General features: G+C 43.8%; 1 protein-coding gene across 4 annotated transcripts in view; it reads left to right on the top strand.

The window, feature by feature from the left end:
• FREM1 (FRAS1 related extracellular matrix 1) overlaps positions 1–13,682 on the top strand; it is a 111,165-nt gene extending 97,483 nt beyond the window's left edge. For all 4 annotated transcript variants that reach the window (XM_043514867.1, XM_038402814.2, XM_043514871.1 and 1 more), the window contains 2 exons: positions 9,269–9,354; positions 10,664–13,682. In XM_043514867.1, the coding sequence (XP_043370802.1) occupies positions 9,269–9,354; positions 10,664–10,863 (286 nt within the window). In that variant the 3' untranslated portion in view covers positions 10,864–13,682. The remainder of the gene's footprint in view (positions 1–9,268; positions 9,355–10,663) is intronic.
• Positions 13,683–15,425: the final 1,743 nt, after the last annotated feature.

Genomic DNA, 15,425 nt, shown 5'->3' with positions numbered 1-15,425 from the left:
TTTCCCTTTTTTTGAGCATGGGGGGCTGACTCACGATTTTTGAAAGCTTGAGGTTGGCAATGCTTATAGCACAGACTCAGCATAATTCTGGGGAGGTGAGTTTGTTCATTCTCTACAATACAATGGAATCTGGGAGAGCAGTGATATTCTGATCAACTTTATAGTGCTGGAGCCTAGCAAAGCATATGCATGGTGGGTGCATTTCTTCCTTCCTTTCTATTTCCCTTCACCTACTGTGTCTGTATCTTTCTATCCTGTAAGCACCACAGCATGCCTAATTAGACAAGGTGAGACCACATTTTTCAACTTTACTTTAAGGGGCCCTTAACTCAGTTAAACATCTAAAAATTGTATTTCTGGGTACAGTCAGAGACTTAAGTTACTTATGCATCCCAGGGACATTAACTGGGCTCACAATTTTGTGAGTAAAAAAAGCAGAGGTTGATTGAAACAGGGGAGGAGAAGAGGGAGTAAAGGAAGGGGCCAGGGAGTTAGGGAAGTAGACAGGTGTTGGGTCATTCCCCAAGAGCCCTAGTTAGGGTTCTCCAGGATCCTTTTCTGTCCATAGCAGCCCTCTGAGTCCTGATTCAAGCTTGGATAAGAAGCTTTGGGGCATGGATAATGGTGGCAGAATTGTGGAGTCAATTGTGGCGAAGTGAAAATACAGGACAGCAGAGGGGCCAGGGACTCAGAACTGACATGGGATGGGGCGGGGCACAGGGCTACAACTGGCTGACCAGAGTGGGGAGGTATAGGGAATGACTGGAGTGAGGGATGGTTAGGACCAGGCTCACCCCAGGAAAGGTGGCTGGGGAGGAGCCAGCTTAGGGGTTGGTTGTGTCCCAGGTGAGGGTACAGCCCTGGCATTGGCACCCATGTCCCACAGTCCCTGACCTGGGGAAAGGCAGGGAGCAGGCTGCAGGCATAGAGACCTCCCAGCACAAGAGCCAGCACAGCAGGAGGGATATGGGGACAGAACTGCTGGAGCCCCTGACAGACTCTGCAGCTGAGTGGAACAGGGGCCAGAACATGTCTCTGTCCCCATCTCCTTCTGCTCCTTCCTCCACACTTGGCTCTGGGGCTGTACAAGTATTGCTGCTCCTGGGACTGCTGCACTGGGGCCGTAATGGCAGAAGCAGCAGCAGCAGCAGCCAGAGGGTTCCAGAATAACTTTTCTTAGGGAATGACCCACCCCATTCCCGTCTGCTTCTCCAGCTCCGTGGCCCCTTCCTTTACTCCCTCTCTTCTATCCTCTGCTCCCATCCTGCTTCATTCATATTACTGGAGCTACCTCCTTCATGCTTAGGGTCTAACTCGGGGTCGGTAACCTGCGGCACACGTGCCAAAGGCAGCACGGGAGCTGATTTTTAGTGGCACTCTGCTGCCAGCTGGGGTCCTGGCCCCGCTCATCCCGCTGCCGGTCTGGGGTTCCATCTGCCACCCGCGCTCCCGGTCTGGGGTTCCGTCCACCAGCCCCTGCCAGCCGGGGTCCTGGCCGCTGGCCCCACTCATCCCGCTGCCGGTCTGGGGTTCCGTCAGCCAGCCCCTGTAAATGTAAAATTTATTATTGGCGTGCAAAACCTTAAATTAATGAAGAATTGGCACACCACTTCTCAAAGGTTGCTGACTCCTGATCTAACTGATTGCCTGGCATATTGGGGGTTGGGAAGAAATTTTCCCGTGGGTCAGATTGACAGATACCCCCTCCCCACACTGGGTATCTCTGCAGTATGGAATATGGGACACTTACAGGTTTAAACTAGTATAAATGGTGGATTCTCTGTAACTTTAAGTCTTTAAATCATGATTTGAGGACTTCAGTAACTCAGCCAGAGGTTAAAGGGTCTATTACAGGAGTGGGTGGGTAAGGTTCTGTGGCTTGCAATGTACAGGAGGTCAGTCTAGATGATCATGATGGTCCTTTCTGACCTTAAAGTCCTATGAGCCTATATCCCTTGATGTGGGCAATGGCCTCTGAGGTTGCTTCCCAATTCTGAGGTTTTGTGGGGATGAAAGAGTGGGAAGGGGAAGGTATATGGCCCTCACTTGAATTTAGCAGTGTGGATGTTGCAGCATGGGCAGCAGTTTGGGCTAGCCCCCCGCGTCAAAGCCCATCTCACCTCCTGGGTCTGAACTTGGCTGGCTAGCCCGAGGCACCACCCATGCCGCAACATCCACACAGTTATTTTAGCATGCTAGCTCAAGCTGAGATAGCAAAAGTCAATTTACCTCCGCTGCAAATCACACCTCCCCGTTGCAATGCAGATCTACCCTGAGGCTTTGAAAATGCCTAGGCAGAGCTACCAGAGCATAGCTTTCTCAAGTGCCAATGCAAAGCTCCATCCTAGATTTCAGGTGCCAGAGCAGTGCTCCAGACCACTCTGGCAGCACTGCACCCTGCTGGAGAGTAACAAATTGTGGAGAGTGGTAGACTGCATAAAAATTGAAAGCGGATTGGGCCTAGCACATACTCATCTGGGCCCTGCAACTATTCTGTAAAATAAAGGTTGCAAAGAGAGGAGCCAGAGGTGAAAAAGAGGTTAATGGGGACTGGATTGAAACATGTGTTTTGAGCAATGAGGGCAGCAGGGGGAGCATGGAGAATAAAGTACTTTTTAATTGATTCCAGTCCTTCATGACTGTTTGAGTTTGCTCCAGACAATTGGAAAAGGTTAGGTCTTAATTCTTATATCATCCAGACCAATTAACCTATCCTTGCTAAAATGTCACCTAGTCTGGCCTACTCTTGCGATTTTTATCATGAGTCTCATGGTGGTGTTCTTAAAGTTCCAGCTCCTGGACACAAGTGATTATGTCAGAGTCTCAGCTTCCATTTTTAAAAAGCAAGTTGTTAGACACCCCCCTCCCCCCCGGCTGTAGAGAAAAGAGGGAAAAGTGCAACCCAAGTGCACCCTAAAGCATAGGTGCTGACTCCCTGGGTGCTCCGGGGCTGGAGCACCCACGGAAAAAAAATAGGGGGTGCTCAGCACACACTGGGATGACCAGCTGTTGGCAGCCAGGGATCAACTGTTTTGTTGGTGCCTCGGCAGATGAGCTGTTTCCTATGGGTAGCCTGCATGCAGCTGCGATCAGCTGTTTGGCTGGCAGGTTCAGATCAGCTGTTTCCCACCTCCCTGCACTGGCAGGGGCTGAGTGAGTCTCACAAAAAAAAAAGCCCCAGGGTTAGGTGTGGGCGGGAGTGCTGGACTATCAGCAGCAGCACAGCCAGCCCCTGCTCATCCAGGGCCACCCCACACCTCTTGGGCTGATGGGCATGGCGTCCGGTGTACGGTTGCTCCCTGCCAGCCAGGCTCCACTCTGGCCACAGCAGGCATCAGGTGACCCAAGGGAGCCCAGGTAGGCTAGGACTGGGTGCAGTGGTGGATTAGGGGAGGAGAAGCCCCAGACTCCGGCAGGAGCCATGCCGGAGGAGGGGAGGGGGGTGGGAGGAGAAGCCCGAACAGGAGCCACACTGGGTGGGAGGGGAAGGAAGGAGAAGCCCCAGCACTGTGCTGTTGGGGAGGCGAGGGAGGAGAAGCCCTGGACACCGGCAGGAGCCGTGCTGGGGGGGAAGGGTGAGGAGAAGCCCAGGATCCTGGCAGGAGCCACACTGGGGAGCGGGGGCATGGGGGAAGGGAGGAGAAGCTCTGGACTCAGAACATGTGGGGCTGAAGTCCCTGGCTCAGGAGCCCCAGCTGCCCTAGTGGCACAAGCTGCAGGGCTGAAGCCCCGACTCCCCTCTGTGCGGAGCTGGCCTGAGCCCTTCTCTCTCCCATCCCCACTGCTGAGCTGGCTCTCACTTTCTGGCTGTGGAGAAATTCAGCCCAAATCTACCCACATTGGTATCTCCATTTCCCCCATCATCACACAGCCATGAATGGATTTAGCCTAGGAGGCAGGGTCAGTATTGGCCCCATTTGGCAGGTGGGATCTAGGGCACACACAGGTGAAGTGACTTTCCCAAGGCTAAGCAGAGAGTCTGTTGCAGAGCACAGAATCAAACCCAGAACACCTGAGACCGATGTCTGTGCCTTAACCACTAGGCCGCCTTCCCACCCAAGGAGGGGGAACCCCTCTGCCACTTTGAGTGTGCGGGTGGGAGCAGGCACTAGACAGAGCAACCAAGAGGAGGCAGAGAGAGATGGGAAAAGGTACATGGGTGGGAAGCAAGAAAGGGGAAACATCAGGAATGGGAGCAAGGACTTAGAGAACAAACAAGAGAAAGGGAAAGGGACAGGGAGAGCGAAAGGAAGGGAGACGAGAAAGAGGAAGAGAGAGGGGAAAGACTCCCCACTGCTTGTCCCTCTCATCCACCTTCTTCCCACAGCCATCAGTGGCCTAAGCTCCCAAACAGGCCCTAAGCAGGTGTGAAGCCCAGAGTGAACATAATGTTTTTAAACTGGGATGTTAGTGAAGACAGCTTTTAGCTGAGTGTAATGATTTTAATATACTGTAATTCATGATAATGTAATGATATATTTAATTACTATTTTAATAAGGGTTACATTGTTAAGATGCCAATGATAGACACACATTCAATAACAGTAAATGAAAGAAGTGTATAAATATGCTGAAAATTGCCATGGGGGGGAGGCTGAGCCCCCTCAAACACACACACCTCGCATTCAAGGCGGGAGAGGGCAGAAAGGAGTGAGCAGTGGGCAGGAAATGCTCAGGGGAGAGGACCTAAGGGGAGGGGACAGAGCAGGGGCAGGAAGAGGTGGAGTGGGGCAGAGTGAGGGCGGGGCCTTGGGGAAAGGGGTTGAGCTGGGATGGGGCACCTAGCGGCAAAACGAAAAGTCAGCACCTATGCCCTAAAGGTTCAGAAACCAGAGGCAAATAAAAGAAACCTCATTTTTGTTAATTTCATTATTTCAATGGATCTGGTTGGTGATCTTTTGAAAGCGTGAGGTTGACAATGCAGTGTACTTCCTCCCTACCTGTAAGTGAAGGGGAGGGGTGGGGGAAAACCTGCCCGACCCTACTGCTGCCATGCTGGGAAGGCCAGAAAGAGCTTTGCTTCCTCTCCTGATCTCTCTGCTGTTTGAGGCAGTTTTCCCCTGGTTGTATTTATATTGGCAACAACATGCTCTTGCATTCATTATGACTTTATTTTGCCTGGTGAGTAATATGAGCCATATAATGACCCTTTTCCTGTCCTCCTCCAGACAACATCCCGAACAAAGCTGTCAGGCCAGCAGATCCTGATTATCTTCTCTCTGAAATCCCTTTAACATTCAACTAGCTGGGAGGGAACCCTCCCTAAATTACATTAATCAGACCTCTTTTCTCTGGGAAGTCCACCTTGTATGTGTCAGTAGCTCCTTTCCTGCTGGAAAGTTGTGTGTAATATGAACATTGAATGAGGTTAAGTGGTGGTATGGAACACCACAAGGAAGAGTCAAAGTATATCAGCTAACTAACAAGCAAACAAATCTCTCATGAGCCGTGATAATTTAATTAAAGCGGGACACTTCAGTTTGAGGAGGCTTTTTCATGTTAAATGAGAGCTCCTCCCTCCTCTACTGCAAATGGCTTACAGATGTGCAGGTCCCAGTCTCAGAAGATGTTTAATTCATTTTGAAGTGCTGATTGGAAGATGAGTTAATAAATGGTTTTATTTTTCTATTCTCTTATTTCTGTTCCTGGAACAGATCAGCCGTTTCATTCCCAAAGTAATACATGCCTACCTCCTTGTTATTTCACTGGTGATGTTAGATTGGTAATGAATTTACAGCCAGTTTCAGAACACTATAAAACATCATTTCACTACCAAGTTTCCATCTGGGAAAACTACTCTGTGCATTTTTTACTTTTTTTCCAATTTTATAAGAAACAGTGTTGGTGGATATACAATTTTTAAAACAAAGTTAAGCTACATTGTTGCTGGCTCAATGGCAGTAACACTCCAACTAAGGTTAATTCCCTTTAAAGAAAAAAATATGTACCTTGTATCTTCTGAACCAGTGGTTTTCAACCTGTGGTCTGCAGAACCCTGGGGGTCCACAGACTATATCTAAGATTTCCAAAGGGGTCTGCACCTCCATTCAAAAAATTTTATGGGTCCCCAAATGAAAAAAGGTTGAAAACCCAAACTTGGCTAGATAAATACGTCTTACAGAGTCCCTGGAAGAGCAACACACTCAGGCCTTGTTAGAAGTTGTACTGGTTTAACTATACTGATGTGGTTAATATGGATGCAGTTAGACTGGCAAAATTGTGCCAGTATCCACACTAGCAGTTGTACTAGTATAACTCTAATGATAAAAAAAAAATCACACCACTAAAAAATGTAGAGTTTATACTGGTACAAAAATTGTATGTCAACCACACCTCAGGATGGGGAGTTAGTTGCTGAATTAATGACCCTTTCTGAAAACATCTTTGCACCAGATACCTCCCATTTGTAACTGGAGACAGTGCAAACAAATTAATAGCAGCAGTCTCAGCTGAAAATACTGGGCCACATTTGGATTCCACTTAGGAGCCATAATTACAGATCCTAAGGCACAATATGGTACATTAATACTTTTACAGTGTGTAGGATTGTCCATATCTTCATTCTGACAGGACTGACCATTAGGGAGTAATGAACCTGAAGACATTCAGATTTGGGGTTTAGCTACAAAGTGACAGGGTTCATGTTTCAGCACTGGGTTTTGACATAAACATGACACTCGCCCATTAGAATCTGCACTCTGGATGACATATGAACCTGTTTGTTCAGCCCCTCAACAGTGACAAGTCATGACATTTCATAATAAAATGCTTCCCTTGAAACAGATTTGTTCTGTGTCATGATGGTGTGATATAAAAACAGCTAATTGCCCCACCAAACTTGCATCATTTCTGCCACACTAATTGCAGGGTATTGTTCTCAGACAGACAATGCAGACATGACAATGCATGGGTTACTGGAGAATGTTTAACACACAACAAAGAGGGTTGCTCAGTGGAAAGGAAACCTTCCATTTGAGTAACAGAAGTGTTTTCAACACTTGTCAAAGAACAGTTTATGAATCTGATTCTCTCGGCTCAATTCTCCCCTGCCTCCAAGCTCCTCTTGGCATGAGTGCTCCTTTACAGTTCCCTGATTCTGCACTGGCCCAGACTCAACAGTAGTTAGAGTAGCCTAGGATGCTGTTCCAGTTTATGCCCTTGCGGACATTGCATCAGTTGAGGAGCAGTGTAGCAGAGCTCTTCTTGCATGGGAGCCCCCTCCTTCTGATTTAGGCCACTAGGGAGTTCCCCTGCATAAGGGGAATTTTCTGGGGGCCATTTATGGCCAGGCACTTTGCACTGCCTGAGTGACACAAAGGGTCCGGATTGTACAGGAAAATCAGGGCCTCTCTTCCATTGACCTGGAATCTCCATGCGTTAGCGTTTAAATAACACTAACAGCCAGAGCTCAGAACTCAGTTTGCTGCTCTTCAGGACAAGGATCATCTTTTTGCTGTCTTTGTACAGCACTTAACACAATTGGGTCTTGGTCTGTGACTAGGTTTCCTAGGTCCTACCATAATACAAAAAATTAAAAACATATCTAAAGCTATGTCCGGGAGCTGCTCAGTACCTTTGGCACTCCCTTGATCTTGGGCCAGCTGTGTGTCTGGCTGTGCTAACTAATATTGATGCTAATGGCCCTAAATGAGATATGACCACCTGGGCTAGCCGGGTATGGAGTTGCCCCAACCATTCCTCTCTGCTGGCCATAGGGTATGTGATTTAGGGTCTGTTGCAGCTGCTCTGCACCACCCAAGGATCTCCCTATGCTGTAGGGATCCTTCCTGTACCTGGTTAAACTGGCTATTGAGCAGTTTTAGTTTGATACAGAGTTGCCCTGGAGAAAGCATAAAGGAGAGAGTTTAGATCATGAATGTCTTGCGTATTGCCGTGAACACCCTCGGCAGGCACCATTTAGTTGAAATGTTTGCTTAGTTGGGACTGATTGCTCTGAGGTGCTGGATGCTTTTGAATGCATGGTATAGATTTTAAAGCACACAGAAAAAAATATAAATGGACATATTTGGCACCACAATGAGTGTTTGTGTGTATTTTAAATAAAGTAGTATGTCCTTTTCAGTAGTGACTTTTTAATTAGGGTTTAGTTAGAATTACAGTTAGCTCCACACTTTATATTGTCATTTCCTGCCTGTCTGGAGCCCAGCCTAGGTTAATGCTATTATCATACACGCACTTTCAGAACTGTTCTCATTTTCTTAGAGAGTATCTAGAGCTGTGACTACATGTAATGATTAGAAATGTCTTTTCATACAAGCATGATTTTTAAATCAGTATTTGGAAGGGACCTCTCTTGAGATTAGATTTTATTATAGCGACACCAGTCTTTCTTCTGGCTGCAGTCAGGTATTTCTATTATTTGGATTGAAATAAGAGGTTGATCTCATTATTGCTATGATCACTAGGGAGTATATTCCAGGTTTGTAGCACTTGGTGAAGCAACTTTCTAGTGCCAGTGATTTAGTTTTACTGAATTTTCATGAACCAATCAAAGGATTATACTGCTGTTAAATTAAATGATTTGGTTCAAAGCTTTAGAACCTATGTAAGCAGAGACCCAGCTCAACTGCTAATTGAATTAAGTGGAAGACACTGTAAATCAAATAAGTCTTTAAAATTTCTGCTAGGACTTGAAGACATTTAAGCCTGATCTACACTACAGTTTCAACCATGTCAGGAATCTGTCTGTTTATACTCCAGTTGTCCCCGATCCAGTTATAACACAGTTCCATTTTGAAGTGTAAATGAGATTGTACTTTTATTTATCCAAGGCTTTAGCATAGTTCTGGGGACATGGTTAAAAGACAGTTTGCATTACCAAATGGAGCCATAATATGACCAGATCCCTCTACATGGTTGTATTGGGTACATGGACCTTAGCTTTCTGTTACAAATAAACAACTCTTGTTTGCAAAACAATTCACCTACCAAAAAAACTGCATGTACTTTTAAGCCCATGTTAAAGAATTTCTTGTGAAATAATTAACATTTGGGTTTAAAATATTACATATGAGTATATAATATCTATTACCTTTAATAATTGATTAGTGACTACACAATCTGTCCAGTGGACATAAGTTTTAAAAATAAATCTTTGTACAGGGTATTCTTTGATCCAAACATCAGTTTTCATGTGTAATTGTAATATGTGTCTTATGGTAGAATAAACACTCATTATAGAAAAGTCAATTAGAAATATGTCTCACTGCATAATTCTGATTATTCCGTCCTCTCTTTTTGAACCTAGATACCTTGGAAGTTTAGCAAGTGTGGTCACTAAACAACACATGCAGTGGCTGTGGGACTTCAGTGGAAGGAAGCCCTTTTGGATAGGCAAGTATACAAAATGTTAAGTATGACTGTCTCCTGGAGAACACTAGTGTCTTTCTATGAGCTTTACTTTGGAACATAGGAATACAGACCAACTATCCATCAGGTCCAGTGTCCTTTTTCCTTCAGTTGCTTTTATTGAATATTTAGAGAAATGTATGAAAGGAAAGGTCCAGTTCTGCAAATCTGTATCATAGAGAGAAAAGGAGTACTTGTGGCACCTTAGAGACTAACAAATTTATTAGAGCTTAAGCTTTCGTGAGCTACAGCTCACTTTATGATGAAGTGAGCTGTAGCTCACGAAAGCTTATGCTCTAATAAATTTGTTAGTCTCTAAGGTGCCACAAGTACTCCTTTTCTTTTTGCGAATACAGACTAACACGGCTGCTACTCTGAAACCTGTATCATAGAGAGGTATTTTATCTTGACCCCACCTATCCCCAGTGATCAGTTTTAGGCTAGTGCAACTCCATTGACCTCAGTGGTATAAAGCTGTTGTAATGGAGCGGAGAATCAGGTTCAACAAATTTAGTGAGTTCGTATATTTCTGGGGCCTTGCCTAGACTAGGAAAATAGGATATGTCTGAATATCTTAGCTAACACTATTTTAAACACTGTTTATGTGTTTGGGGTGAACCAACTAACGTTTTAAAGGAAGTAAGCTGTGCCTGCACTAGGTGAAAAAACATGTTGAAAATTTTTAGCCAACATGTTTTCAGACATGAACTATTTTCTTAGTCTAGATAAGGCCCGTATGAATGTTAAAAGGCTGACAGGAATTTGATTTCACAAGGGGGCTTGGATAATGTTTGAATCTGCATTCTTGACTAGAATGTGCTTACCAGGGAAATTAAGATAAATATCACAAGAAAAACTTGGACACAAAGTATAGAGAAATTGAGAGATTTTGAGGTGGGTGATTGTAAGGGAAAGGATGCTGTCGCCTTGCTCAAATGATGCTAGTTGCCTTACCAGAAGTTACACTGTATTTTACTTGCAGTCCTGGTGTGCTCTCTTCAGGGCTGTCCCTATGAGGGTGCAGGGCCCGGGGCAGAAGTGACGGATTAGTCTCTTCTGGGACTGACCACGCCAGCCAATCACACCGGCCCGCAGGGCCACCCAAAGCGCAGGCCCTGGAGTGGTCACCCCGATTTGCCCTACCCAAGAGACGGCTCTGGCTCTCTTCCTTCAACAAGTCTTGTGTGTAATTCTCACTAGAGGAATAGAAGAATAGGCTTTCTTTTGTAGCAGGAGCCTTCAGACTGGAGGTGAAATGCATGTCACTGACTTGATCTTTTTGGTTCGGTATTAGGCTTTAATGATCAAGTTAATCCTGGCCATTGGGAGTGGAATGGAGGAGAACCTGTCACCTTCACAAACTGGAGAAGAAGTCCATCTCGCCTTTCAAAGCAAGGAAAGAATTGTGTTTTGGTGCAGAGGCGAGGGAAATGGCAAGCAAAAGACTGTAGGAAGGGTAATCGGCACAACTATGTCTGCTCAAGAAAGCTGTAAACAAAACTGACACTCATACCCATCTGGCCTTTCTTGTGCACAGAATGTTTAACTTATATTTGCAGTATTTTGAGGGTATAAGTGTAGAAAAGAAACTTCATTATCATCAGAGTTTATTTTTATACTCCTGCTGGGGTATATTAGAGTCAAATCGAGTGAATGCGGTAGCCCAGTGCTAAGCATAGCAAGGAAGGGGTGGGAAAATAGGTTCTCATTAGAGAAAGCCTCAGTCTAGATCCAGAATTCAAGCACCACCAAGTTTCAGAATGTTTGGTTCTTGGTTTTGGTTTGAGCTCATTACAACAATAAGGGCCACTTGCAAAATTCAGATCTGAATCCAATTTCAGTTTTCAAACACCCCCAAAGCATTTGGAACTGTCATTTGTTCTAATGAGATGCTCAAATTTTGTTACACTGAAGACTAAAGCCTTAGGTCTTACACCTAATAGCTATGTAAATTTATTCATTCATTTTTAAACAAAAATAAACTAACACAACAGTTAACTTGCAGGTTCCATGATTGGTGAATGTAAATTGTCTGTTGTTTGAATTCATCAGCAATGAAACCTAAAGTTTTACAGTTCTGATAGCTCTGTTTTCACTTGCAATTATAGGGAGAGAAGTGGTGGTGGAAGGGATAATGGGCTCATCTGCAGAGTGAGCTCTGTTGCTGACATTGGGTTGCTCTTAGGGATGCTAGTGCTTCTATCATTGCTGTCCTAGCATGGTACCTGATCCAGAACTCACAGGAGTCCATGGGAAGAATCTAAGCGGGAGTTGGCTTAGGCCCACAGTGCAGGAGCGCCATGGGGAAGGAAGTCTGCTTTTGTCTTCTCCTCACCTTTCCCACCTGCACAAGTCCAGCCACAATCCGATCCAAAGACTTTGGATCCTAATTGGATGTGACCACCTGGACCCGATTGCAAGTACAATCCTTAGGGATTTGACACCTTTTTAAAAATTTAAGTTTATTTCTGAGGGAGTTTTTAAAAACTCAGAATTTAATTGGAACAAAACTGATAGAAAAATAACTTCTTAATGTAGTGTACAGAGTTGCTGTGTCTAATGAATCTCTCAGGGTAACCTTTTTGCCTCAATACTTAACCAAATGACATCAGAGGTGAGCAATACTGCAGCACAATGAAAGTGTAAGTCGCTCAAGTTGGAAGGCCTACACAAGACCTTCCGCACCATTTAAGCTCCCCAGTATGGCTGTGTGGAGGGAAGGGGAATGGATGGAGTGGCCTCACAGAGGGCATCAACACCCCCAGAACTCTGCAGAGGGGTCTCTGTGCCAGTTTGGAATAGGCCAACATGGATGGGGCTGTTGGGGCCAGGCGAAAGCAGGCCATGCATGACCAAATCTAATCACCTAACACCACCTTGGGGGAACAGAGGGGTAACTGTACAGATGGCAGTAACTGTGCAGAAGACAGTGCAGCAGCTTTGCTACCTTTTCTGTGGTTTCGTATGTGTTCCTGTGTGTAACTTCCATCACCCATCCCACTTAGTTCCCTCTGCAAATCTTGAGGCTTTGTGCTGGGAGAGTTGGATTTCAGAATAAATGTACATGAGAGGAAAAATATCATGGGCCAAATCCTGCCATCTTTATAAAGGCAAAACCCCCAATGATCTCAAAAGGAGTTGTGCTTGAGCAAGAGTAGGGAAGGATTTAGCCCTCTATGTATGTCACACTCTCATTTGAACCAGCCTTAAAGTAATTGAAGAGGATTTAAGATAGCTCCATCAACAACAATGCAAATTGTGTATGCTTAATAGCCTCGCTAATTTTTTTTCTATACAATAATACAGCTAAAAATCTTGTTTCCAAGGTATTGTGAATGTTTAGCTATAAGAAGCATTTACATAATTTCATATCTGAATTCTCTTTGGGCTTTCCTTAAATTCAAGGATAGAATCTGAACAGCTTTTGTATTTCTGGCAAGGATGCTGAAATTCAAAGAATGTAATGAATCCAAACCAGGTCAATGAGAGCACTGGATGGCTCAAGGGATTGTTAGTGAGAGGGATATAGAATGCTTCCATCTAAGTCACTGGTTTGAATACATTTCCATGTCAGTAGTGACAGAAAGTCACCATCTCAGGGATGTTAAATGAACTATGGGCCTGATCCAAAGCCCACTGAAGTCACTGCAATTGTTTTCATTGACCTCAGTGGCTTGTGGATTTGACTCTGTTAAAGATTATGATGGGGGGGGTTGGTCAGGTCTCAGAGGACAAACTTTGCTATTAGAAGTTCTGAGAGTCCAACAGAAGGTCAAGAACTGAATGGGCATGGAGAATGAACTTATACACTCACTTACTGATGTAGTCCCTCCAGGCTGCACTTATTCTGTGAATAAACAGAGGACTTGATTCACCAGGACTGTCCACCCAGCACCTTTCACAAGTATAAAAAATGTGCAAAAAAGTTCAGTGAAAAAAAATCTAATGTATTCCTCAAGCAAGAGACTATTTTTTAAATTTGTATTAATAAATGTATAATTAACTTTATACAGATCAAATTTGCCTTTTTTAAAACTAATTTGGAACCAGAAATCCATAAGAGACTGTTCCAATTCCCTGCAGTGGGTACTGCAATTGAGAAGTTTATTTACATTTTGATTTGTGTTCATTCTTTCTAAATATTAGAGAGAATTATGTATATAGTTCTATCAACACTGTAGTTCTACCTTATTTAAATCACTAGATTGGTGCTAATCTAATATTTGTACCAAAAATAGCATGTTACATGCACTATATTTACTGTTATGCCTAAATATGTACTGTATACTAATAAAAATAAATCCTATATGATAGCTGTGGACTTGTCTCTTAAATACCCAAGTACTTAAAAGCTTTCTTACTGTGACAGAGACTGGGGTAATGAGCATATTAAAAATGTATTTATAAGTGATAAGTACAATACGTCTGTTGTATATTGTATACAGCTACTGAAATCTGTTTTCCTTTAATGTGTCTACCTCTTTTGGGTGCATACATTGGGTTGTTATTATAGAATTACTCATGAATATTTGGCTGTGATGAGCAGCCAAAGCAGATGAGCACTAGAATATTTTAGGAAATAAATCCAAAGAAAGACACAGGCTTTGCCAACAGATATAAGAAAGGGGAAAGTGAGATAAAGGCATGATTTCAGGTTAAAAATCACATTGAAAAACTGATTTATAGATTCATAGATTTTTAAGGCCAGAAGGGCCGTGTGATCATCTAGTCTAGCTGCCTGCATAACGCAGGCCACAGAAACTCACCCAGGCATTCTTACATCAAGCCCAGGACTTATCTGAGCTATAGCATATCTTTAAAAAGCAAAACATTGTCTTGTCTTGAAGATTGCAAGTGATGGAGAATCCACCACATCCCTTGGTAAGTTGTTCCAATGATTACTTATTATTAATGCTGTTACCAATAACACAATATACCTATTGCTATAAATAAACCTATGGCTATAAGAAGTCTTACCATCATCTTCTTACAGAGGCTTAGATTGTGCTGGAAATATCTTCCAGGTGTCTTTTCAGACTGTTTAGAGAATTTCCACTGCTCTCTCTCACTTTTCATGTATTTGAGAAAAAAGGGGGGGTTATATCAAGATTCTAATGTCTCTCAAACTATTCCAGATGTCTTGCTTTTCCCTCTTCATCTTCCACCTCACAAACAATCAAACCACAGCAATCAACCAACTGCTTCGGGTGGTTTCCAGCTCCACACTGAGTTTGGGATGAGTTAGATTCTCAGTTAAATGATACATGGATTCTGCCTCCATGTTTTGCTCAGGAGATGCTCTCATATGTGGAAATCCGCACAGAGTCTAACAAGCTGGGATGCTTAGAGAGAAAACTAGCTATGCATCTCATTGATCTTGGGATTGCTGATGCAATAAGGATGTCCATGTTGATCTTCACTCTGCTCCCTTCATTGATATCAAGCAGAAAATATAAAATATAAAAAAATATAAAAAAATGCATCCGATGAAGTGAGCTGTAGCTCACGAAAGCTTATGCTCTAATAAATTTGTTAGTCTCTAAGGTGCCACAAGTACTCCTTTTCTTTTTTCAGAAAATATAAGTAATACTTCTGTTGCTAAAAACCTAGAAATTCTGTACAATCCCAGCTTACTGAGGAGTTCAGAGCAACTGCCTCTTTCTACCACACCAGTTGCATTTTTGCTTCTCAAAAGCAACATGTCCCAACAAGTCATAAAAAGAAAAGGAGTACTTGTGGCACTGTAGAGACTAACAAATTTATCTGAGCATCAGCTTTCATGAGCTACAGCTCACTTCATCGGATGCATGCAGTGGAAAATACAGTGGAAAATTTTCCATACAGTGGAAAATTCATGCATCTGATGAAGTGAACTGTAGCTCACGATAGCTTATGCTCAAATAAATTTGTTAGTCTCTAAGGTACCGTAAGTACTCCTTTTCTTTTTGCGAATACAGACTAACACGGCTGCTACTCTGAAACCAACAAGTCATGTACATTTGCATGCTGCACAGCCTCTTAAAGTGATAGTAGGACTAAAATAGCTGCAATAGGAA

The sequence above is a fragment of the Dermochelys coriacea genome, chromosome 5, assembly GCF_009764565.3.
Source record: "Dermochelys coriacea isolate rDerCor1 chromosome 5, rDerCor1.pri.v4, whole genome shotgun sequence".
Classification (NCBI taxonomy): domain Eukaryota; kingdom Metazoa; phylum Chordata; order Testudines; family Dermochelyidae; genus Dermochelys; species Dermochelys coriacea.
The sequence above is the reverse complement of the archived record's forward strand: the minus strand, read 5'-3'. Positions and strand labels throughout refer to the sequence as shown.